The 25,860-nt window shown below is 40.0% G+C and overlaps 1 protein-coding gene across 2 annotated transcripts in view; it reads left to right on the forward strand.

Annotated features, from left to right (window-relative positions):
- Window positions 1-25,860, forward strand: part of Tif-IA (RNA polymerase I-specific transcription initiation factor RRN3 homolog Tif-IA) — a 164,954-nt gene that overhangs the window by 87,959 nt on the left and 51,135 nt on the right. For both annotated transcript variants that reach the window (XM_067137780.2, XM_067137781.2), the window contains exons 5-6: window positions 1,758-1,860; window positions 8,389-8,541. In XM_067137780.2, coding sequence (XP_066993881.2) covers window positions 1,758-1,860; window positions 8,389-8,541 — 256 coding nt within the window. The remainder of the gene's footprint in view (window positions 1-1,757; window positions 1,861-8,388; window positions 8,542-25,860) is intronic.

Genomic DNA, 25,860 nt, shown 5'->3' on the forward strand with positions numbered 1-25,860 from the left:
CCCGCAGCACATGCATTATGAAGAGCGAGAATGCCTTGACAATATGCACACAATATTGCACCTTATATGACAGAACCTTATCAGCCAAAGTTCGAAGCTAAAATATTTCACATAAGAGGTTTTGTCCCGGCAGCGATGATATACAACACATAATGCTTTTCCGCCTTCTATCATATAAGGTGCGGCATCACTAATAAAAAGTAACACTTTATTATACTTGATGCCCTGTGGCCAGAGGATACCTATAGCCTCATTGAACAGTTTTGCTATAGTTTTGTTATTGCACTTTTCTAGAACATCACAGTGTAAGAGAATCTGATTACAATAATATTCACTTAACAAACCAATGATTACGTTGCCAATTAGCCTGCCTTCTTTGTCTGTTGTCTCATCAATGGAAACCCAAATTGGGCCGTCTTTAATCTCTTGCCTTATCTTCCGAACAGTTTCATCGTATATGGCTGATCAGAACGTTTTTCTGAACGTTGACTCATCCGGGATGAATCGTTTAGTATATTCTCGAGGAATTCCCTGAAGCATTAATTATTCAGTTTGAAGAGAGGTATGTCAGCAGAGATGAAAGCACGGTAGAGATCAGTGTTGAACTCGGACGTTACACTGGAAGTTGCTGGTTGTGTCAGAAACAACTGTCTCTGCTTGGAATCTCGTTATTTGTTAGCCTGATGTTTATTGGTTGAAACGTGCTGTTGCACAAGGAACCTTAGAGTAGATGTCACTGTACAATGACACAAATTACAAAATAATATCTTACTGTCAGTTGATAAACCATCTTCTTTAAATTCTGATACGTATCTTTTCAATTTTAAACTGGTTGGCTGAACTACTTTAGGCATATTGTAACAATGATAATGTCTTCAATGAATATCAGTATACAACTGCACACACTGAACATACAAGAACACTATGATCCGTCTCGCTGCTAAATCAAACTGTGAATGACAGATAGTGAACTAGATGGAGTTATGAAGCAATCAAAGGGAATGCCCGAATTACGAACTAATCCGGAAACCACTAGCACATCGTCGATGAATGAGATTTCCCTAGTTACAAAATTATGGCACGGACACAGGCGATGTTATGTAATGCAGCTTATCAGTGCTGTAAGTGTGATTCAGATAGTCATGGTACTGACCGGCTGATCTCCACCTCTTCTGGGCTCAACCTCTTTTTTCGCACTGCTTATCAGCTTATTTTATCAGCCCAGACATGGACAGGCATAATAATGACCTGCACACCAGTAAAAATATTTTTTCGAATATAGATTTTAAATTTATTTCTCCATTATTGAGAAGACTGCTAATTTAATATAATTTAATACTTTTTAGCCGAAATATGAACTACATTGATTTTAATGATGAAGAATATGGAACATATGTGCTAAACTCCAAAATATGGAAAAATGATTACTCCAGTTTTCAACCCCACACGTCATGATTCGTAAAGATAATGCAAAATATAATTAATTTTAACTTCCTAAAGAGATATGTATTTACATATAAATCCGTTCCCTGGTGATCACTGTGTGATCTTACAAAACGCACATTGTGAGGCACACTGTTCATCAAACTGTATATTATTGCTGCCACTAACTCACAAGTATGGAACAATGTATTGTAGTCTGCCACTCTAAAGATTCATTAGCTACCAAGTTTTTGACCAAGTTATTTTTGATGAATTTAATGAATTTGAAAATGTTACTATTATAGTATGTATGTATGTACGTTTTTCTTTTTCAGAGGAGTGTTACGAGACTGAGAATGGTGTTCTGACTGAAAGAGCTAAGCAGTGCTGCAACAATGTTCATAATGTTCTGGGAACCCTTTTAAAGGTTATTCCAATGTAAGTCTCTAGAATTCTTCTGTCACCATGTTAACTACATGACATTTCATTATTGTATATGAAATATTAGCCACAGGTTTCTTTAAAAATATCCTTAATGTTGCCATAAACGTCATCAGGATCATAATTATAATATCCTTATCCTGGTATCCAGATGTAGCCATGTTGGGGTGAAAACATTCTCTCAACTTTCCTGTACTTCTCGTCCATTACAATGTTCCAGTCCATATTTTGTTTAAATGTATGCCTTCTTCTTTGCAATTGAAGTTGTTGGAATACTTTTTTATTTCATTTGCCTATTGATGCAAACAGGCATGGTACTGATAGGTTGTTGCCTGCACATCAGTTTCCTTGATTTTTATCTGGTGGTCCATATAAGCTCCACTACAATTTCTCCTGTTAGTTCAGATGACAGTGGTGTTTCTAGTTCTTTATTCAGATGTTAAAACTGCACTTAGTAGTTCCTGTATAAACACCTTCCTGCAAGAGCGAAGAGTATGGTAAACTCTGGAGCATACTTGTCCAGGTTCATCTGTGACAGTATTAAACATTGAACAGAACAACCATTCTTGTTGAAAGTTGTGGAAACAGGATTCCAGCTATCATGTTCTGTGAGTTCTGGGAATATGTTTTCATTATGTGCAAATGAATTTGAGGATAGAAACAAGCATGTCTAAAACAAGTAGATTTTAAATCGTGTCTATTTTCCAGGCTTGTAGGCCGTGGTTCAGGAGCAAATGATGGTCCTGACATTTCACTGAAGACTACGTTTGGCATTTTCAAGGGCTCCAGATGACTTTGATAGCTGCGACGCTTACAGTGGAATGAAGTGGTCTTGCAATTCCACCTCATTATATAGTGCAGGCTTTAGTCCACCATGGTGGAGGGCGGTTGCCAATTGGCTGTTCTTTCACCAGTGATAATGCAAGCTACGGTGCGCTGCTCGCCTATTGGTTTACCATACTGAAGGGGTGGTCGCTTATTGGCTGTTGTTTAGCCAATGATTGAAGCCAGGAATTGAAGACAGGTGTTGAGAAAAATAGAAGGGAAGGAGGAGGGTAAGGAGAAGGTGGTTATGTTCCATGTTGGTGCCAAGGATGATTACATTTAAACAACCATAGAAAAACCCACCAAATGACCCTTGTCTACCAGTTGCTTTATACAATACAAACAGTCCCACCTATCTGTCATCCAATTTTAGGCTTCTTTATCCATTTCACTGCTTGAAATAGCACTACATCGAACAAATACCTACAGCTATTCCTTCCTGGTCCCTGCTTCGAGGTTGTAGAATACAATCCCGGTAGATATTAAAAAGTCTTGCTCGTCTAGGACGTTTAAAACAGCCTACTGCAAATTCCTCCAGTGTACATACAGCTGACTTGAATGAATGTATGAATGAATAATGTGTAAATGAAACCATAAATTATATATTAAATGTACCATTTACACCATATCATTTACATTTTTTAAGAAGGCGAGTTGTTGGTGGATTTTGTCATGAACCAAATGATTGTTGGAAACACCTGGTTTAGGAAGAAAAACAGAAGATTACAAGGTATGGTTGGGGAGGCAGATGAACAAAGACCATGATTGATTATATAATAATAGAGAAAGAACACTGGAAGAACCTTTTAGATGTTACAGTCATGCCTGAAGAAGCCTTTGGTGGAGATCATAGAGTTGTAATAGGAAAATTGAAAGTGGGAAAGATTGAAAAATCCCCATTAAGAAGAGAGAAAAGAATTAAAGTATGGGAGTTGAAGGAGAAAAGCATAGAAGAAGAATTTCAAAGAGAAATAATACCCTTGGTACCCAGGACGGAGATGGGGAATGTTGAAGATGAATGGAAAAGATTTAAGAAAGCACTGGTTGGATGTGCAGAAAAGGTATGCTGTAAAATATCAAGAAATGTGAAAGACAGAGACACACTGGTGGAATGATAGGGTAAAGATTAAAGAGAAGGAAAAAAAATGGCATGGAAAACATCTCTTAAGACCGAAGAAAGTGGAAGAAAATATGTGGAGGCAAAGAATTTGACCAAGAAAGTAGTGGAGGAAGAAAAGAGGAAAAGCTCTTCACACAGAAATTGAGAGATGATATGCAGGGCAGCAAGAAATTACTGTATGGTATTTTAGGAAACAAAAAGAGAGATAAAGTAAACACCAGATTTGTGAAGGATGAAGGCAGCATAATATTAACAAAGCCAGAAGAAATAAGAAATAGATGAAGTATTTTCAGAAGTTGTTGAACATGAGAAATAATGACTATCATTCAATGGACAACCAGGAAAGGCAATTAGTTGATGATGAAATGGATAAAGAAATTACATTGAATGAAATTGAAATGACAGTAAGAAGGATGAAGAATGGAAAAACTGCTGGAATAGATGAAATTTCAGTGGAGATGATAAAGGCAGCTGGAGCTGTAGGCCTGCAGTGGACATATAGAGTTCTCAGGATTGTCTGGGTGAATAATGAGGTCCCTGAGGATTAGCAAAAAGGAATAATCATCCCAATTTTCAAGAAAGGCGATAAGAAAGTATTGAAGAACTACAGGGAAATTACTCTATCCCATGTTGCTAAGATAATGGAGAGGATACTAGAAAGTAGGATAAGGTTGAGAGTTGAAAATAAGATACAGGAAAATCAGTTTGGTTTCAGAAGTGGAAGGTCAACAATAGGGCCCATTTTCATTATGAGACAACGAATGGAAAAGCAATGGGAGTATGGGAATGATATTGTGATGACATTCATTGACATTGAAAAGGCATGTGACAGTGTCCCTTGGACTAAAGTTTGGGAGAGTCTGGTGCAAAAAGGAATTGGACAGGGATTAATAAAAATAAGGACAATGTATAAGGAATGTTGTAGTTGCATACAAACACAGGTTGGTAGGACAAGTTGGTTCGAAATCACTAGTGGGCTGAGACAAGGAAGTGTTGCATCGCCAGTCCTGTTTACAATAGTAATGGATGATGACATGAGAACAGCAAAAGCAACATATGGAGGAAAAGAAATGAACATAATGTTATTTGCAGATAATATTGTGATTTGGGAGAAGATGACATGAAAGTTCAAGAACAGTTGGATGTGGTGAATGAGAAGATCGAAGAATTTGAATTGAAAATAAGTGTAGAAAAGAGTAAAGCCCTTGACGTGACTAGAGGGGAGAAAGAAGGGAAAGGTCGGATTAGACTTGCAGACAAACCCCTGGAAGTAGTGGAGACGTTCAAATACATGGGGAGTAAATTAATGGAGAGTGCTTGATTGTATGCCGAGATTAGTAAAAGGATTAAAGCTGGAAGATGTTTCTGTCATAGTGTAAGAAACGTGTTATAGGACAAAGATGTGCCAATGGAATCAAAGGAAACTATGTACAAGATGTATTACGAACCCATAACAATTTACAGAGCAGAAACTTGGACAATGACAAAGAAGGATGAAAGTCGAATACAGGCAGCCGAAATGAAGTTCTTGAGGAGTATGATACAGAAGAGTAGAAGAGTCAAAATAAGGAATGAGAAAATCTGGGGAGAAATTGGAGTGGAAAAATTGAATGATAGAATAGAGAAGAGCCGACTAAGATGGTTTGGGCAAATAAAGCGAATGAGTGATGAAAGAATGCCAAAAAAAAGTGATGGAAATGCACGGAAGGAGAGGCCGTGGACGACCAAGATTGAGATGGAAGGACACAGTCCAATGCAGTATTATAGAAAGAAACCTGGACTGGGACACATTATGGGAGGAGGAGTGGTGGAAAGACCAAAGAAACTGGAGAGGAACCATATTTGCCCCTACCTGGCTACAGCTGGACAAAGGGAGATGATGCTGATGATTAAGATTACACATTGGTTCCTAAGAATAGATAACATAGTAACAGGGTGCAACTCAGATTGTAATGACAAATGCTGGGGCTGTACCTTAATTAGGGTCACGGCTGCTTCCTTCCCATTCCTAGGCCTTTCCTCTCCCATTGTCGCCATAAGACCTCTCTGTGTCGGTGCGATGTAAAGCAAGTAGCAAAAAAAATAAAAGATTGTAATGTAGTCATGTTCACTTAATTCCATATTGCATCATATTAGAATAAGTTTTACCAAGGAAGTGGCCGTGTGGGTTGGGTTACGTAGCTGTCACCTTGCATTCGGGAGATAGTGGGTTCAATTCAAACCCCACTGGCGGCAGCTCTGAAAATGGTTTTCCGTGGTTTCCCATTTTCACAATAGGCAAGTGCTGGTGTTGTACCTTAATTAAGGCCACAGTCGCTTTCCTTCCCGCTTCTCTCCCAAACTTTAGTCCAAGGGACACTGTCATATGCCTTTTCACTGTCAATGAATGTCATCACAATATCATTCCCATACTCCCATTCCTATCCCATCGTCCCCATAAGATTATTTTGTGTCGGTGCGACGTTAAGCAGATTATAAAAAGATAAGGTAAGTTTTCCTTTAGGCTAATTAGTAAAAAAATGGCGTATGGCTTTTAGTGCCGGGAGATCCCAGGACGGGTTCGACTCGCCAGGTGCAGGTCTTTTTATTTGACACCCGTAGGCGACCTGCGCGCCATGAGCTAATTAGTAGATACTGTTGTATTAACTTAGACATTCTTTAGTTATTAATTTGATATTTTGCTGTTATTTGCTCCCTAATTATCATATACTTTTTTCATGAATATAAATCATAATTAATTTTGTTATTGTTACTCCTTCTCTGATAAACATGTTTTCTTGTGTTACTTCTAACTGATCACCATGGTGTTTTAAATTCTTAAAAAAAAAAAAAAATGTATATGGTTAAGTGTAAGAGTGAGCCAAGAGTCCCAACTTTGCCACCTTATAAATAAATAAATTAATAAATAAATAAATAAAAATATAACATAAGGCAAGATGGAATATGCACTAACATATAAGGGATGTTTGGAATCTGGTTATGGCATCACCGGAGAAGTTTAAGGAAGCAGAGATTATCAGTGGGATAATGTAAATGAGACTGGAGGGTAATCGGGGATTTAAATGAGACTATTGAGGGGGTGTGTGGGAAATTGAGAGTGAGATTTGGTGATTTGCATGCATGAAATTAATGCTAATTAAAAGCATCTGTAAACACCACATTGCACTTTGTTTTATTGGTAACATGTTCTAGAATGACAATGTATGGTTTCGATTTTATGATATCTTGACTTATTTTAAGAAATTTCTTTGTGCTGCCTTTTGCTTGTGAGCTGTAGTTGGATTTTCTCTCTTCAGTAACCAGCAGTAATCTGCTGGCATATTCTTGCTCCATTTCTCTTAGATCGTTTCTCCTTGCTCTTTGCTCAGCATTCCTAGGAATGATATTTCTTAGAGTAAAGTTGCAAATTTAAAGAATGAAAGTGGTCAAATGAAGTATAACACACTCAGTAAGGTCATGTCTCATCAGTGCCACATAGTAATGCACAAACAGAAAGAATGAAACTGAATTTAGATACTAAGTACAAAAACATTGTCATCTATCCTCATTGAGAAACTAAAGATGGCATCAGATGGCGCTGCATGTTTCAAGAAAAGATTCACTGAGAAACAGTTACAAGAGTTGGCGTGCTTTAACACTATATTTTAGAAGACAAAATACTATGTGGTCGACATACTTTGTCCTTGTGGCAGCCTCCTCATGGGGGAAGTTGTATTAATAATAAATACACTAGAATAACTAAACAGGTATTTAAATATGTACATTTGTTTTAGGTTAGGAATATTTTAAAAGTGAAAATTCGAGGCGCCCGTGTCGATGCTTCACTTTATTTTGCGATTACTCTGATACTGATTCCCCATTCCATAGATTGGCAGGTCTGGTATAAGATGCACTACTGCCGAATACTGACATGCAGTGGAGACTTGGACACTGACAAAAAACGGGAGAATAAAATCCAGGCCAGTGAAATTACATTTTTGGGAAGTATGATAGGAAAGAAGAAAAGAAAGAGTATGAAATGAGAATGTCGGGGAGTAAACTGGAATGGAAAAGCTTGATGACAGAATGGAGAGGGATAAACTTAATGGATGGAAAGTGGAAGGATGCTGAATCAGATGATGGAGACCCAGATAGGAGGAGGACAGACAAGAGGGAGACCCAGACTAAGATGGATGAATATGATCAAGAATAGTATAATTAGAAGAAACCTGGATTGGAAAACAGTTAGGGATGAACAATGCTAGTTGGATAGAAGAAGGTGGAAAAGTGCCATAAACATCCCAACCCGGCGGGAGCTGCATGAGGGAAATGGATGATGACGATTTCTTGTAGATACCTCCATTGAGAAACTTTTTTTTGAAACAAACATTTGTGGGGTTGGGTTGTTTGGTTATGCCTCTTGAGTACATACTTGTGCATCCTTTCTGCATGTTTAATCCTTTCTCCATTGCCTTGTTTGCTTCCTGCAGTAAAGAATAAACAAATCTGTATTTCTGTCATAGTTTTTCTTTTGATATTGTCTTTATTATCTTACAAATTTTTGTCATTGAGTATCTAATAATTGTTTGAATTCTTCTTAGGGCCTCTCATGTTCTTTGCGAGACAGTCCGGGCTAAGTATCCATATTTTCGACGGGGAGCCGAAGAACACAGAAGTTACGTTTCTAATGTACTGAAAATTTCATTGTATTATCCTCAACTACAGTGCGAACTATTTCACATCGTTATAGAAAGGTTTGTTTACCTATTTATTTCCTATTAAGTTTATCTAGGAAAATAATGGACTCTGTTATGGAAGGTATGAATAGTAGAGGGAGACCAAGATGAAAATGGTTAGACTCAGATTCTAATGTTTTAATGATAAGAGGTAATAGAACTAAGCGAGGCCTCAGAACTAGCTACAAATAGAAAATTGTGGCGTCAGTTAGTATATTCACTGAGTCTTGCAGACTGAACACTGAAAGGCATAACAGTCTATAATGAATATGTACAGTATGGTTTGTATGTATGTACACTATGTCCAAAAGTTAAGCATAAGTTACGAGTAAGCAGGGCAACAGGAAATAGACTGCAAATTGGACAACATCTCATCAACCAACCTTACGTGTTTGCTCTGTATAGGAAAGGAGTGTTCCCTGCTTTGACTAGTGGTGTAACCGCAAGGTAAACACAGTCAGTGCCTGCGCCCCATATTCCCTCAATCGTGTTTGCCTTGTTATAGTGTACAGAGTGTAGCCTTGTGGTGAACGTGACAACATAATAGCACGACGACGCCATTTGGACCCTGTTTTGCAGGGTAGAATACTCGGCCACCTGCAAGCAGGCCAGACACAGACCAAAGTCGCTGTATCCTTGAATGTGCCACAAAGTGTCATTTCCAGGCTTTGGAGACAATTTTGAGACACAGGAGAAGTTAGTCGTAGGCCAGTACCAGGTCAACCAAGGGTAACCACCCCACAACAGGACTGATATCTGGCCTTAACCGCCCGATGAAATTGGAGTGCACCTGCAAGACAATTGTTGGCGGAGCATGCAGCCGTCTCCGGGGTTGCTGTTTCCCGCCAAACTGTGTACTGGAGGCTCAGAACAGCAGGGCTGTTTGCCTGATGTCCAGCAGTGTGCGTCCCATTTACTGTGGAGCCGTCAACATCGAAACTGAACCATGAATGAATGGAGGCATGTGCTCTTCACAGATGAATCCCGATACAACCACAGGAACATCGTGAAACGGGACAATGTGGTGGTGGTGGTGGTGGTGGTGGTGGCATCATGGTGTGGGACGGCTTCATGTTGAATGGCCGTACAGACCTGCACATCTTCATGGGTGGTCCGAGGAACACTGTTAACGCTCGGAGATACACGGATGAGGTACTGAGACCACATGTTCGACTCTTCAGAGATGCAGTTGTTCTAGACTTCCTCTTAATAGACGATAATGCCCGACTGCACTGTGCTGCTCTGTTGGACGAATTTCTGGCTGGGGAAGACTTTCATCGCATGGACTGGCCAGTGAGGTTTGTGGATCTGAATCCTATAGAACATGCCTGGGATGCATTTGGGAGGCGAATATTGCATCCTGTCAGCCTCCACCAAGGACCCTCCAAGACCTTCGCATTGCCCTTTCGGAGGAATGAGATCGGCTGCCACAGGAGCCCTTGGACCATCTGATACAGAGCATGCCACGTTGCTGTGATGCATGTGTGGCCGTTAGGGGTAACCATACACCCTATTAACAGTATATTTTGTAGTAGAAGACATTGCCAAGTTTTGTTAGTTGTTGTCAAAGGTGTACCTTAGCTATCAGAACCTTTCTGATACTGGTTTTTTTTTGGACAAGTTATGTTACATATAGTGTGTGTCAGCTTCCATTTGTTCAGCAATCCGTCTGATATTCCTATCAGGCGGTATTGCCTCGTTTAGTGATTATGCTTAACTTTTGGACACTAGTGTGTGTGTGTGTATGTATGTATGTATGTATGTATGTATGTATGTATGTATGTTAATGCAATCCTGATATATGTTTGAGGGTCCATTTTAGTACTTTTAACATTTTCTTTGTGTAGCAAAGAATTGGAACCTTATAAATAACTTACATCACACAAAGTACACTGGTTTATTTGCTGAAATGGCAGATGGTGTACTAATGTGTTTCAAGAGAGTTTAACATTACCTACAAAAATGGAATAAAAATTAATGTTAAGAAGACACACCAGCATGCAACTAATGCTCAGTAAAGAAAGGATGGACCTTGTTTTGCATTTCAAATATGTTCAGAGCTAACTAAATGAACACTGGGAATGCAGACAGAAGTTAAGAGTTCAACAATTGTGAAGCTACTGCTGCATTGTTTTCTTCTTCTTTTTCGTAAATTGTTAATACATACAATTCAGGGATGGTGGATGGAGATAGGGTGAAGCCTGCCCTGTACTCCAAGATGCCTCCATCATCACTTAAAATTACATTATTAAATAATTACAATGATAGGCTATAGAATGTGCATATATACAATTATACTGTATTTACATAAAGTTTTGTTTACATAATAAGTTATTACAATTAAATTGAAATAACAAATAAGATGGTTCAACCTATTCAAGTAAATAAAAAATGTAGTGTTACATTCTTATTTAATTATAAGCGGAAGCGGTACCGGTTTGACCACCAATCTGGGTCATCATCAGCTGAATAAAAATACAAAAGCAATGCATAGGAAAACAAGAAATTAAAGGATGAGTCTTTCACAAAAACAGTTGAAGAAGCAATATATGATAATGGGGATTAGCACTGCACGATTTTAAATCGCAAAATCTAGAAGTAGAAGGTCAGTCACTTATATGAAGTAAAGTGCAATTTTCTGAAGAGTAGCACAACACACGCAATGTTCAACAATGTGCCTCAAAATGTTTACGAGAAGAGGTGAACAGTTAAGTGAGCCAGACTGCATATACTATCAGGCGGGAAATCACAACACAATTTAATAAATATGAAGTCCCAAAATTGTGTGGAAGTCGAAGACGAGTTGATTGAAGCAAAATGCTAGCTCCTGAAGATCGGCGCATCATACTCAATGTCCGGCACTGTTTTTTCAAATGCCGACGAAACTCGGTGAACAGCTTAATGATCAAGCCCGTAAGTGTTTTGGTTGCAAAAATATGTATAATACAATTTAATATAATTTAATATAATTGAAGTATGTAACTAGGATCTTGTAGATTCTTTAGAACAGTTGACGTAAAAAAAATTGTGAAGAGAAAAATTGTAAAAAGCGCAATACCGGAAACAAATGAAAAACGCATATGCACAGCACGCTACTTCTTGAAGATGAGAATTCAGGTCGTAACTGAGGTAGTCAAAGGCAGCGGAGGGCATGAGTTTAAATTTGAATGTTGCAAAGACCCAAAATGCGGGTGGCATTATAGTATACAGTTCAATTCGGAAAGTAGGTTTTTTAAAATCGAGAGGAGAGGTGAAAAGAAAAGATAGGATAAATTAATAAAGGGGGAGGATTAGTAGGTAAGAGAAGATTAAAAGGATTGGAAGTTAAGAGAATGGGAAAGGATAGGATAGGGAAATAAAGGATGGGTAGTTTAGGGTGGGTTATTGGAAGTAGAAAACATCGGTAGGAACTGTGAAAGGTGGTGGTGGTGGTGATTATTGTTTTAAGAGGAAGTACAACTAGGCAACCATCCTCAAACTGTGAAAGGCATGAAAAATTGAATCTTCCCCTATCTACTAATCCTCCCCCTTTATTAACTTATCCTATTTTTTCTTTTCACCTCTCCTCTCGATTAAAACAAAAAACCCTACTTTCCGAATTGAAATGTATACTATAGTGCCATCCACATTTTGGATCTTTGCAACATTCAAATTTAAACTCGTGCCTTGCGCTGCCTTGGACTACCTGAATTCTTATCTTCAAGAAGTAGCACGCTGTGCATATGCGTTTTTCATTTGTTTCCGGTATTGCGCTTTTTACAATTTTTCTCTTCACAATTTTGTTTACGTCAACTGTTCTAAAGAATCTACAAGATCCTAGTTACATACTTCAATTATATCAATTTATATTAAATTGTATTATATGTATTTTTGCAACCAAAACAATTAAAGGCTTGATCATTAAGCTATTCACAGAGTTCCGTCGGCATTTGAAAGCATAGTGCCGGACATTGAGTATGTTGCGCTGATCTTGAGGAGCAAGCATTTTGCTTCAATCAACTTGTCTTCGACTTCTACACAATTTTGGGACTTTATTTATTAAATTGTGTTGTGATTTCACGCCTGATAGTATGTGCAGGCTGGCTCACTTAACTGTTCACCTCTTCTTGTAAACATTTTGAGGCACAGTGCCGAACATTGCGTGTGTGTTGTGCTACTCTTCAGAAAATTGCACCTTACTTCATATAAGTGACTGACCTTCTACTTCTTCTAGATTTTACGATTTTAAATCGTGCAGTCCTAATCCCCATTATCTTATATTGCTTCTTCAACTGTTTTTGTGAAAGACTCATCCTTTAATTTCTTGTTTTCCTATCCATTGTTTTTGTATTTTTATTCGGCTGATGATGACCCAGGTTGGTGGTTGAAACTGGTATCGCTTCCGCTTATAATTAAATAAGAATGTAACACTACATTTCTTATTTACTTGTATTGAATAGGTTTAACCTCATTATTTGTTATTTCAATTTAATTACGATACAGTTCAATACGGAACACCACGAAATTTTTATCTTTAAATATAAGAAGTTATTCTCAAAATGATAAAATTCTAAACTTATTGTGCAACAAGCAACGCAGTCTTGATCATTGAGTTTTCATTCTCATATGTTCCTTTTCAATTTTTGCTGTATGGAATGAAAGGATGAACTGTAACACAGTGACTTTAGACTCGTTTGAAATGTGGTGTCACAGGCATATGTGTTTGCACCTTGACAGTTGATAAAATCAAGAATATTGTGGTGATGGATAAATAAAACGGTTAAGGTTCTCCTGTCCCTCAAGTTTTGTAAACTTTTATATCTCAGTCATATCATGAGGGCAGTATAAACTCTTTTCGTTCATACTCTATGGAAAGATTGCTGGAAACCATGGACCTGGGAGTCATCGAATATCATGGCTTGGAAACCTGTGGGATTGGTGCAGTAAAAAGACTAATTTGCTCCTAGAAGTTTCCAAATCTGAAGTTAAAAATGCCAGAATGATCACCAAACTTCGGTTAAAGGCGGTAGCTTAAGAAAGAAGATAGTAATAAGAGTCCAGTGAATGTTTGCTCATTTCCATTTGAAACATTATAAGCTAGCAAGAAATCATTCTTGAAATATGATTTACAAATGTTTAAATAGCTAAGTTGGTTTGGTTTATTACTGTTGGGTTTAAGACACATTATTTCATCATGTGGTTGTGCAAGTTGAAAAGCTACCAGCAGCACACAAACCACATAAAGTGATCCCATATAAAGCTATGAGAATACTAAGAGGGCATCTACACACAGGGAAGCAGCCTGATATAGACCAAAAATCTTGGTACAATGTCTGTTGTTGAAGGAGAGAAGAAGTGTGACACTTTTTGCTGTTGTGTTCTTGTATGCTGCTGCTTTGAGATAGAAAAGGGTATGAAATTAATTTCATTAAGGTTCTGTATTGACGATTATGTTACATAAGTTGAAAAAAATAGTATAATTGCTGTGACAAATATCTTCTATAGGTTATCTGCACGGAGATTGTACACCTGGAAATCAAATTCTGAAACTGAGGTAAGGATATGTGTGGAATCAGATTGATTACATTTTGATTAAAAAGAGATTCAGATACTGCATTAAGTCAGTGTGGACTTATCCTGGTGGTGATGTTTCATCGGATCATAATCCATTGGTCACTAAAATTAAGCTGAAATTAAAGAAGATCAAGAAAAGTTTGTCAGTCCTAAATTTGATACTGCTAAACTACTAAGTGAACAGCTATCCAGCCAGACTGAAATGCCAAAGGACATTGAAGCCATTTGGAGTCAGTTCGAAACAACTGTATTGGTTACAGGAAATAGTCGTCTAATGCAAAACAAACAAGTTAGAAAAAACACATGGATGACTGATGAAATCCTTGATTTGATGGACCAACAGAGGATGGTAAAGAACAAGAGCTGGCTGGGTAATCAATGTAAGGCTAAATGGCTAAATCTCATGGAGATTACAGAATCAGAAGCCTAGTGAGTCATGTTCTCAAAATCTTCCTAAAAGTAATACATGCAAGAATATACAGCAAATGTGAATCTTACATAGGTAGCACCCAGTTTGGTTTCTGTAATGGATTTGGCACCAGGGAGGCATTGCTGGGGATGCAGGTTTTGGTACAAAGATGCATAGATATGTCTGTGGATGTATATGCTTGTTTTATTGATTATGAAAAAGCTTTCGACCTTGTGAAACATGAAACATTGCTGCATATCCTACATGATATCGGCATCAGAGAGGTGAGGAGAGTAATGGAGTGTCCCTTAGCTGGCCGAAACGGGCTGGGGAGCAGTGTCAGGTAGTTGCTATAGTCATGAGTTTGTATTCACCCAGTGAATTACCTGTGACATGTTGCCTGATGTAACCGTTGTTTGTCATGGATCTTTATTGTGTGTATGGGTGCAGCAATTGAAGTGACAAGAACAGGAAACCCAGCATTGCTTTTCATCGGTAAGTTTTTCTTGTTGTAGGCTAGTTCTATCAAATGTCGACACACATGTTTATTTTTTCATGGAAAGAACGCCATTGTTTTAAAATATGGATTGGTGTAGGTTATTCCCTAATAACCCAGACCGTTGGGTCTTGTGGACGAAGGCAGTTAAGGGGAAGAACTGAACACCTGGTGTTAATAATGTTATTTGTACAGAACACTTTAGCCCTGACCAAGTGAATAACACATACGTATGTGGGTCGAGACTGAGGGATAATGCCTTCTCGAATGTATTCCCAGCCTATCCCAGGTACGTACAGCCGTCAGAGCCCAAGATAATTACAGAGATGCCAACTATTACGATTCAATCGTAATAATTACGAATTACCCATCATAATTACGCCTTTACGAATCACACACCACAAATTACGATTTTTTGTTGATTTTTAAATCTAAGTGTATGAAGTGTTCAGAAGGATACACAAGGCGGCGTGAATTCTCGGAATATTATCCTCGGATTTCTCAGAAATAATTTATCCCCCTTTCCTGTCGTTCGTTTAAGAATATTTCGAGTTTTCATGCGCTGGACGCAGTGTGTGCTTCCAGTACCGGAAATTTAGGCACCTGTGAAGTGGCATATCTTGCGGAGTTGTTGTCCTTGTTCGTCATATGATCAGACTTCCATGCAAGTATGAGAGTTCTTTTGTCTTTGTTTTGGCAGTAAAGTGGTGACAAACTCCGTTTAATGGTGAATACTGTGTGCGTGACTGTTAAAGAAGTATTTATTGCGATTTTAGTTGCCAAATTTATATATATTGCTCTTCTAGGATATATGCTAATCGTGTGTTACGAAATGCGAAAGGTTTGAAATAATGAAGGGATTTCTTGTGCTGATTACGTTACCGTGACTAGTGACGCTAGTAATAAATATAGTTGAAAATTTTGGGAGGTATACTCGGAAGAATGACCCAGTTTAATGCGCTCCTCAAAATCTCATTCACACGTGTTTTGTAGTGTGTGGAGCCGCGATGTTTCGGATGCGCATGATGAAAATGAACAAGACTGAATTTCGTGCTAATATGAACTCCGACCTGTTAAGTGCTCTGTTAGTGCAGAGGATGCACATGATATGAAAAGAAAAAGGATGTTACCAGTGTACGTTTACCAAACAGTAACTACAAGCTTTAAATGATATGTAAGTTAGTAAGATCACGAAAAAAAAAAAGAAAAAAAATCTACGACCCCCCGTGCCCTAATGGCTGCATTACGAATTACCTTTTTTGCAAGTTGGCATCTCTGTAATTATCACTTGAGGACTAAAATTAAGACAGTGGCTGATATGCTTAATTTTTCCATTTGGATGACATTCTAAATAATATTGGTTTGCAGAAAAGGAAGGAACAATGATCCAGGGATGTTGACACATTCGAGCCAAGTAATATGGTATTGAAGAGGGTTATCAGTGCCATTAATATTGTTCAGATGCAAAAGGAAGAGCTTTGAAAACAATAGACTATACTCCTATTATAGTTCAGTAGTCCCCATTTTAACTAATAATGTTCTAGTTTGTTTATTCAGGGTTTTCAATCCCCAGACGAGGAAGATGGAGAAAACTTTGAACATTCACAGTGTCAAAAGAGAGAAGAGAAATTGAAATTGATAATTAGGAAAATGAGGGCTTCATTGAGACGTACGAGAATGATCATTAGAAATTTACGAAGAAGGAAAGCTAGGATGAAAAAAAGAAAGCAACAACTATGAAAACTATTTCACAATGTGAAATAAAAACGGTTAATTACAAATGAGTGCGCTATTCAACTTACTGATATTTCAGGTGTTCAACTAAGACACTTATTCAGTGTAAAATGAACAGATCCAGGGAATAAAAATTAAACAACATTTCACCAAAGTTACGCAGTTCAAAGGACAGTAATGTTCAAAATTGGACTATGATTGCTATGCTTGTTTTTATCAATTTGTGGTCTGAGACCGGCTTTAGTTTCAACTTGTGGTCTGTGAACAGCTTTAGTTTGATTAAAAGTACAGTTGTATATGTTACAATTTTGTGTGCAGTTAGTATATTATATTTAGGTATCTTGTGCTTGAATAGAAAGAAAACACAGTTTTAACCCCATTTCTCCCTCATTCAGTAGCGCACAGTTGTGCCGAATGGGCGTGGCCTCAAGAGTTTCCCCACCCTGGTAATTGGGCCCACTTTCTCCACAGGCTAGGAGTGGTGAGGGGCCACTCCGTTACTCTTCTCACCTCCCTGATCGGCATGGATCGTAGGGATGTCCGTATTATTGCCAACCTGATTGGAATCAGATCGCATCAGTTAAGGTTGACAGCACAAACACCTGTGCTGTTGAACTAAAGCAAGGAGTGAGGCAAGGCTGTGTTTTATTTCCACTCCTCTTCAATATTTACTGTGAAAGGGAATTTTCTGAAGCACTAGAAAGAAAACAGGAGGGCATCGTTAATAATGGGATCACAAGAAATCTGCGATATACAGATGGTACTGCTCTGCTTGCAGCAAGTGCTGAAGATCTGCAGACATTACTAAACTGTGTGGTTGGACACAGTGCTGCAGTAGGTCAGCGTTTAAACGTGAAAAAGACCACAGTATGGTCATAAGCAAACATGTCATTCAACCTGTTAACAGTAGCTGACACATCACTGGAGCAAGTCCAATGCTTCAAGTATCTCGGCAGCATTCTTGATCGCAGCTGGAACAATGCTGTTGAAATTAGGTCCTGGATTGAACAGGCAAGGACTGCATTCAAGAGAATGCGCAAACTTCTCTCTAACAGGAACTTCAAGATCAATCTCAATTTCCATGTACTTCAGTATTATGTATTATGTTTTATTTTATGGTGCTGAGTCTTGGAACCTAACAGAGAACACCACCAAGAATCTTTGATCCTTTGAGATGTGGTGCTACAGATACTTGCTTAAAATATCATGGGTTGACAATACGTAACACTGAAGTACTCCATCGCCTGAACAAAGAGCTAGAGGTCATGCACAACATAAAAAAGAAGAAACTTGAGTACTTTGGCCATATCATTCGACATTATAAATATAGACTCCTTCAACTTACTTTACAAGGTAAAATTGAAGGAAGGAGAATATCTTGGTTACAGAATCTACAAGAATTGTATGGGCTCAATCTTTTCTGAGTTGCTGAGAACAAGAACCAGATCGCCCTGATGGCAGCTGACATTCAATGAGGATATGGTACAAGAACAAGAAGAAGAAATACATACGTTCAATACATGCATCAATACATACATTTGATTGTGTTGACTAGGTGGAACGATTATACCGTTTTTTCAACTTAAATATAGTAAAGGGTACTAAGAACTGGACTACAGCAGGGCGATGGACTCTCACCACTATTATTTAATTGTGCTCTAGAGATGGTAATGAGGGAATGGTTTAGAAACTGTTCCCCAAAAATAAAGATTGGCCGAAAAATCAAAACAAATTGCCTGGGTTTTGCTGACGATTTAGCATTACTAGCAGTTGACGTACAAAAAGCAAAAACCCAGGTATCAGAACTTCAAAACATTGCAAATAAAATTGGCCTCAAAATATCATTTGAAAAAACAGAAATTATGCGCCAAAAACAAACACAACTAAAAGAAGTTACCATAAATGATAATAAAATCAAAATAGTAACTCAGTTTAAATATGTTGGAGAAGTAATAACACATAACCTAAATGAAAAAAATCTCAATCAAAACAAGAACAAATAGATTAGCTAAAGCCCAAAAATTAACATGGGACATCTACAAAAAAAAAGTGTCAATAAAGGAAAAAAACAAAATTACAACACATTTATAAAACCGGAAGCTGCAAGCAGCAGAAGCACTTTTTCACCTGAATAAACAATCAAAGACTGACAGACTTCAGAAAATTGAAAGGAGGATCGGAAGAACCTGCATCAACAAAAAATACCAGAAGGATGGACAGGGGTGGATAGTACCTAATAAAGTATGTATAGAGAGCTAGAACCCATTACTGATACTATGCATAAGAGGAGACTGGGGTTCTTTGGACATATCATGAGGATGCAGGATTTGAGACTTCTGAAACAACTAGTACAACACAATCTTGTCTCAAAAAATACCACAACAGGATGTCAGAGAAGTAAGAAAGGATTTGCAGGAAATAAGCCTTAAAACAGAAGACACCACAAATAAGATAAAATTGAATACAAACCTCCGCTTTACCCTTACGCGAAACAAACCCACAACACGCACATTTTCAACCGAGGAAAAGGCACGAAGATTGGAGTGTCGGAAGAAGCACTGGGAGGACCGCAAAGCCCGATCAATCCCTTCACAGAGACCTGAACGATGGACTGACTAAAGTGATCCTCTGCGATCATAAAACAAGAAGAAAAAAGGGTACTAAGAGAAGAAGTGGAAGTCTTCTGATATTGAAGCCAGATGGCTCCTCAAATTTGTGTTTTGAGGACTAACTGAAGGGCATCTGGAAAGCTGTTCCATCGTGGCATATCAGTGTTTTGATGGGTATCTTTCTTTTAAGTCAGGATAAAAAAAGTTCTTTATAGATAATAGTCTTTTTGAATACATTCAGATTGAATTTATTTTAAGATACTCCATGTGAGTAACAGTTTTGTACTGGGATTTAGTCCGGCTCCATGGCTAAATGGTTAGCGTGCTGGCCTTTGGTCACAGGGGTCCCGGGCTCGATTCCCGGCAGGGTCGGGAATTTTAACCATAATTGGTTAATTTCACTGGCACGGGGGCTCAGTGTATGTGTCGTCTTCATCATCATTTCATCCTCATCACGATGCGCAGGTCGCCTACGGGAGTCAAATTGAAAGACCTGCATCTGGCGAGCCGAACAAAGTCATTGGAGTTTAAGATATATGACATAAACTATTTGCTTTATTCCTTAGTCTATGGGCAATTTGTGTACGTAGAGCCAGATAGCAATCTCATGCATTGCGTGAATTGTAGTTTTCTAACAAGCTTTTTGTTACTCGTATACCGTATTTTCTCACGTAATTAACACACTTGTTTTGACAAAAAATACGGGCGAAAACTTGGGATGCGTAAAGTATTCAAGGAATTCAGATATTACAACTCATTTAATTTAAAAGATACATCAAATATAATATAAACACAATTGGTTCAACTCATTTGCAGTTACCAACATTTGGCGTAAAATTCAGGCGAGATTTTTTCTGAAAAGTCAAATAGGGTACATCAGGTGGGTTTGACATACCGACACTGGAAAACATTCTTCCCCTTACGAGCTGACAATATGACCTGAAGCGAAATAAATATTAACTAATAAAAGTACAATTCATGTAAGTACATAATTATGACATACCGGCAAGAAAAGAAACTGTCCAACATGAGGAGGGCCGGGTATCAATTTCCCCGAACCGTTCTTATCCAGTCTTGAACGAGTGATGTGTCTATCACCCTTTTTCCTGGATACGAACATGGATCCCTCATGGAAATTTTACTTTAGGCATTGTTTTTCATTTTAGAACAACAAAAAGTAGAAGCTTTCTACCATCAGCTGTTACAGCAAGCATTGCAGTACATTGTTGTCTTTTGCTTCTGGTATGATAATACTCGATGTCCCTTTCTTATCGATTGTTCAGCTTGTGGCACATGGAAACTGATTGCTGTCTGACCTGCGGTTCCTGTTTGGGAGATCAAATATTCCTTTACTTTACGCTTCTCTATCACAAAACGATGAAAATTAATTACTTTTTGGTTGAAGTAATTCAGCATTTTTTTTGGCATAATGTTCTTCCTCAAAGAGAAAGTCCATTTCTCATCATAAAATTAATCATCCATCCGCGGCTAACCTTCAAATCCGAGACACTGATTCCATGTGCAGCAGCTATTTCTCGTCCTTTAAAACACAGCATTTCGTGAGAGACGGTATATTCAAGGTTGCGTAACGATTTTGTTAGTTGCTTTACATCGCACCGACACAGATAGGTCTTATTGTGATTTATAAATAATAATTGTGATGATGGGATAGGATAGGGCTAGGAATGGGAAGGAAGCAGTCATGGCCTTAATTAAGGTGGTGAAATTGGGAAACCACAGAAAACCATCTTCAGGGCTGCTGACAGTGGGGTTCGAACCCACTATCTCCCGGATGCAAGCTCACAGCTGCGCACCTCTAACTGCATGGCCAACTTACCTGGTAAATCATGTGTTTAAGCAGATCCTCATCTAGTTTCGGAAACTTGCCATTTTTTTTCCCCCTTCCGCAAAATGCTTTGCGAGACTTGTTGGTCACTTGATGTGCACTTCTTTGTTACTGCGGTAGTGCACGTTGCATTCGGACACTAAATACTTGCAGCCCGCTGCCCTGTTCCCGGATGTTTCAGCTTTACCGATCACCGTGAGTTTATATGATGCAGTATTGCTCGAATACTTGCTCATTGTGGACTAACAAACAATTTTGAGATCACAGGAAACACACATCCCATACCCGAAACACTCGTAAAATATGTTTAGACTAGAATATAGCATCACTAGTCGCTTCTGCGCTGATTCTTTCACTGAACTAGTGCAGTGGTACTTCCTGCCGGCTGATAACAGCATGTTGACCAGTATTTGGAATGCCCATTTTCACAATAGGAAGGCTGCTTCTAGATTATTTGACATCTTTATTTCGAAACGCATTCGGCGCTGCGTGATGGATGTTCAAAGAAGTGGGTGCATCAAATACGTGAACATTTCTTTTTCTAACCCCTGCGGGTGGGGGATGCACATGGCCAGTCGTTAGATGCGACTAAAAGGGCGGACGTGGATTGCGGTTTGGTACAATGTGTTGGACCTCCTGTGGATGGGAGGGGCTGAATACATTCACAGGTAATCCCTGCTTGTCGTAGAAGGCGACTAAAAGGGTCATGTGGCCGTGGTCCCCTCTTTATTTTTATTGTTTTTTTGAGGGTTAGTTGTAGACCATTTCAAAATTTTTGATGTGCATGCTGCTCGTAGATGGGCCTCTTACATGTGCGGTTACGCCCAAAAGCCTACATTTGACCACCCAGGGATCTTGCGGGTGGGAACGTCATGTACCCTTGCAGTAATATCCGCAGTAGTATCCGCCTGACAACACAGGTCCCCGCACAGCCAAATCCCAGAAGAACATATTATTAATTTATTATTCTTTCTCTATATTTAGTGCTCTGTACACGCTGTGGGGTACGTGCTATTGCGGGTGACTGGAGGAAGGGAGTCCTAGTGCTCATTGCCTCAGTCATCCCATAGGCATCGTCCAACATCGGACCACGGGCAGTACTGGCTATGACCAGGTGGGTATTGCCTTGGCTGCTTGGTTCGGCTACAGATTGGAGTGGGTGGCATTCGGGGAGGATGATTTCGGGCATGGCTCCGAAACGAAGTTGCCCATCCCAAGGTGGTCCCCCACCGAAGTCTTTAACTTTTGCTTCCTTGAGAGGTTCAACTCCCTGGGAACATGCGCAGCGTGACGGAATAGGATCCAGCTTCCATAGGTTTGTGGTTGCTACCAGAACTGATGGGCATGATATTAAGCTGGTAAAATCGATCCTTTTTAGTAGACACATTGAAGGCGTCTGCGGCGTTCTTGAGGATCTCAAGAAAATGCGCAACGGTAGTTTGCTTTTAAAGACTCGTACAGCACTGCAAGCCGATCAGTTGCTTAAGTGCGACCACTTTGGCAAAATCCCCGAAATCTGGTTCACGGAGTTATCTTTCACCGCGACCTTATTTTGAACACTGATGAAGAGTTGGTGGAAGACATGAAGAACCGTGGTGTGATACACGTCCGGCACATTACGCGCAAGGTCAATGGTCTGCCACTGGTGCCTTCATTGTCTCTTTCAAGTTGTCAGTGTTACCAGAGAAAGTCAAGGTAACAATCTATCGTTGCGATGTGAGGCCATACATCCCGCCTCCTATGCGATGCTATCAATGCCAGAGATTCAGACATATGGTATCTCGTTGTTCGAATCAGTTTGTGTATGGTACGTGTGGAAGGGTCGCTCGGCGCGGAGGAGTGCACAACTCGGTACAAGTGCACTAACTGCTCTGGTCTTCATTCTCCTCGGGATCGGAACTGTCAGACGTATCTGAGTGAGAAGACCAAGACCCAGGAGATCAAGACCCTGGATTGTCTTTCCTACCAGGAAGCGTGCCGTAAGTTTAATTCCATGAATGCACTTGCCCATACACTCAACTACTGCATGATAGCTCAGAGTTTCCCAGGTTCGTCTTTCACGGCATTGTTACCTGTGATGATTGCTGCATGCAAGGCGACTGTTGCTCCTCAGAGGAAATAACTTGCATCACCCAAGTTATTCTTGTTGATACTGAGGATTCCCTCCTTCTCAGGGACTCCTCGCCGAAAACGCGTTCCTTCGTGGAACGCCGAAATTGCAGAACGCCGTCACGCTCATAAACGTTATCGTAGACAGCCTACTGTGATCAGTTTAGTAACATTTAAAAAACTCCGTGCTAAGGCGTGAGTTCTTATTCGCCAAAGTAAGAAAGCTTCGTGGGCCCACGTCTATGACGTCGCATACTCCATCATCTCAAGTGTGGACTAAACTTTCGACGTATTTTGGGTATCCAAGGATGATCTTCTGTACTGGGAATTTCCATTGTAGGCAGCGTCGTCACTGAACCACTCTCACTTGCTAACCATCTAGCTAGTCATTTCGCAAATGTATCTGGCTCCGGGAATTGCCATTGTGATTTCCTTGCTCTGAAGTGGGAGACTTCATCACCTTAGTTTTGCCACCCAAGCTCCAGAGGACTACAACATGCCCTTTACGGAGTGGGAACTCTGCAGGGCCTTAGCGCTTTACAAGGACACGTCTCCTGGACCAGACAATATCCATAACCAGATGTTGAAACACCTTAGTGAGGATAGTCTACTATATCTCCTTTGTGTGTTCACCCGAATCTGGATAGAGGGTGATTTTCCATCTCAGTGGCAAGAGGGCATCGTCATTCCAGTCCTCAAGCCTGACAAAGATCCTAAGTATGCAGGAAGTTACAAACCAATTTGTCTTACAAACTGCCTGTGTAAACTATTTGAGAGGATGGTAAATCACCGACTTGTGTGGTGTCTGGAGAAACAAGGACTCTTGTCCGAGTACCAGTGTGGTTTTTGAGCTGCTCGCTCGACTACTGACCACTTGGTACGTCTGGTGAGCTCTATCCAGGCTGCGTTTCTCCGCAAACAGCATTTGGTAGCTGTTTTCTTTGACTTAGCGAAGGCATACGACACTGGCTATATGGTATCCTTTCAGTCCTGCATCAGTGGAGATTCCGAGGTCACTTGCTGGTATTTATTGCAAATTTTTTGTCCCTCCGTCTATTCCATGTCCGAGTAGGGAGGACATATTCGCAGTACCGTGTTCAGGAAAATGGAGTCCCACAGGGATTGGTTCTTAGTGTCACTGTTCGCAATTGCCATAAACGATATTGTTTCTGCTGCTGGTTCAGCAGTAATTCCGTCGCTATATGTGGACGATTTTGCTCTGCACTATAGCTCGTTTCATATGGCAGTCGCAGGGAGACAATTACAGCAAGCTGTTAGGAGAGTGGAGCAGTGGACCTTCAATAATGGCTTTCGGTTTTCCACCACAAAGACCTCTGTTGTCCTCTTTTGTCGCCAACGTATTCTTCACCCTCCTCCTGAACTTCATTTAGGAAATGTCGCTATTCCTGTAGTTGACACTTTTTGATCGTACATTATCGTGGGAGCTACACATGCGGCAGCTAAAAGTGCAATGCACCAAGAGGCTTAATCTCTTGAAGTTTCTTAGCAGCACTAATTGGGGAGATGGCCGCACGGTGCTCCTACGATTCTATAGGGCAGATATTTTATCCAGGTTAGACTACGGCAGTGCCGCATATGGCTCAACAAGACCAAGCGTTCTTGCGAGACTGAACAGCATCCACCACAGTGGGGTTAGGTTGGCGACGGAAGCTTTTCGAACAATCCCCAAGCTAGCCTGCTCGCTGAATCAGGCGTGCCACCTTTACACCTGAGGCGCCAGCAGCTCCTTCTGTCGTATGCTACAAATTTGCGACAGATCCCACTTCACCCAAGGTATTCTTGCGTATTCAAGAATGGACACAACGCGGCCGGTTGGAATACGCTTGGATAGCAGTCACAGATTGATTTACGTACCTGCGGTTCCTTGCCTTGTCAGACAACCAAGTGGGGTACCTCCATGGGTAGGACGACGACCTGAAACAATCCTGGGTCTGCACACTGGCCCGAATGTAAACACGGACCCTGGGATTTATCGGAGGCTCTTCCTGTCCGTTGTTGGCCGGTATCCAGGTTCATTGGTCGTTTACACGGATGGTTCAAGGAGAGAAATGAAGGCGGGCTGTGCGTTCGTTGTCGACAATGATAGGTTTCTTTTTGCTCTCCCGGAAACCTGTAGTGTGAACAGAACAGAGCTCTATGCTATCTGTGAAACTCTGCAGTACGCACTTTCCGATGAGCGCCGACACTTTCTTCTGTATACTGACTCCTTGTTCTTGCTACAGTCTATTTATACCTGTTTCCCTCGGCACCCTATGGTGCAACGGGTCCAGGACCTGCTGGCTGGGTGTTCAGATGCCGACACCAGAATCGCGTTTATGTGGCTCCGATGCCACATGGGTGTAGAGGGAAATGAATTAGCAGATAAGGCGGCTAAGAAGGCAGTTACACTGCCCCGTTACCTTACAAGGTTCCAGCAAGTGATATTCGCACTCAGCTGAGACATCTGGTTATGTCCCATTGGGAGATGGAGTGGCAGGCCATTCCACTTCCATATAAGCGATGAAAGGCACAACAAAGGTATGGAGGGCTTCCCTTCAGGCTTCTTGGAGGGAAGCAGTGG

This window comes from Anabrus simplex, chromosome 1, assembly GCF_040414725.1.
Source record: "Anabrus simplex isolate iqAnaSimp1 chromosome 1, ASM4041472v1, whole genome shotgun sequence".
Taxonomy (NCBI): Eukaryota; Metazoa; Arthropoda; class Insecta; order Orthoptera; family Tettigoniidae; genus Anabrus; species Anabrus simplex.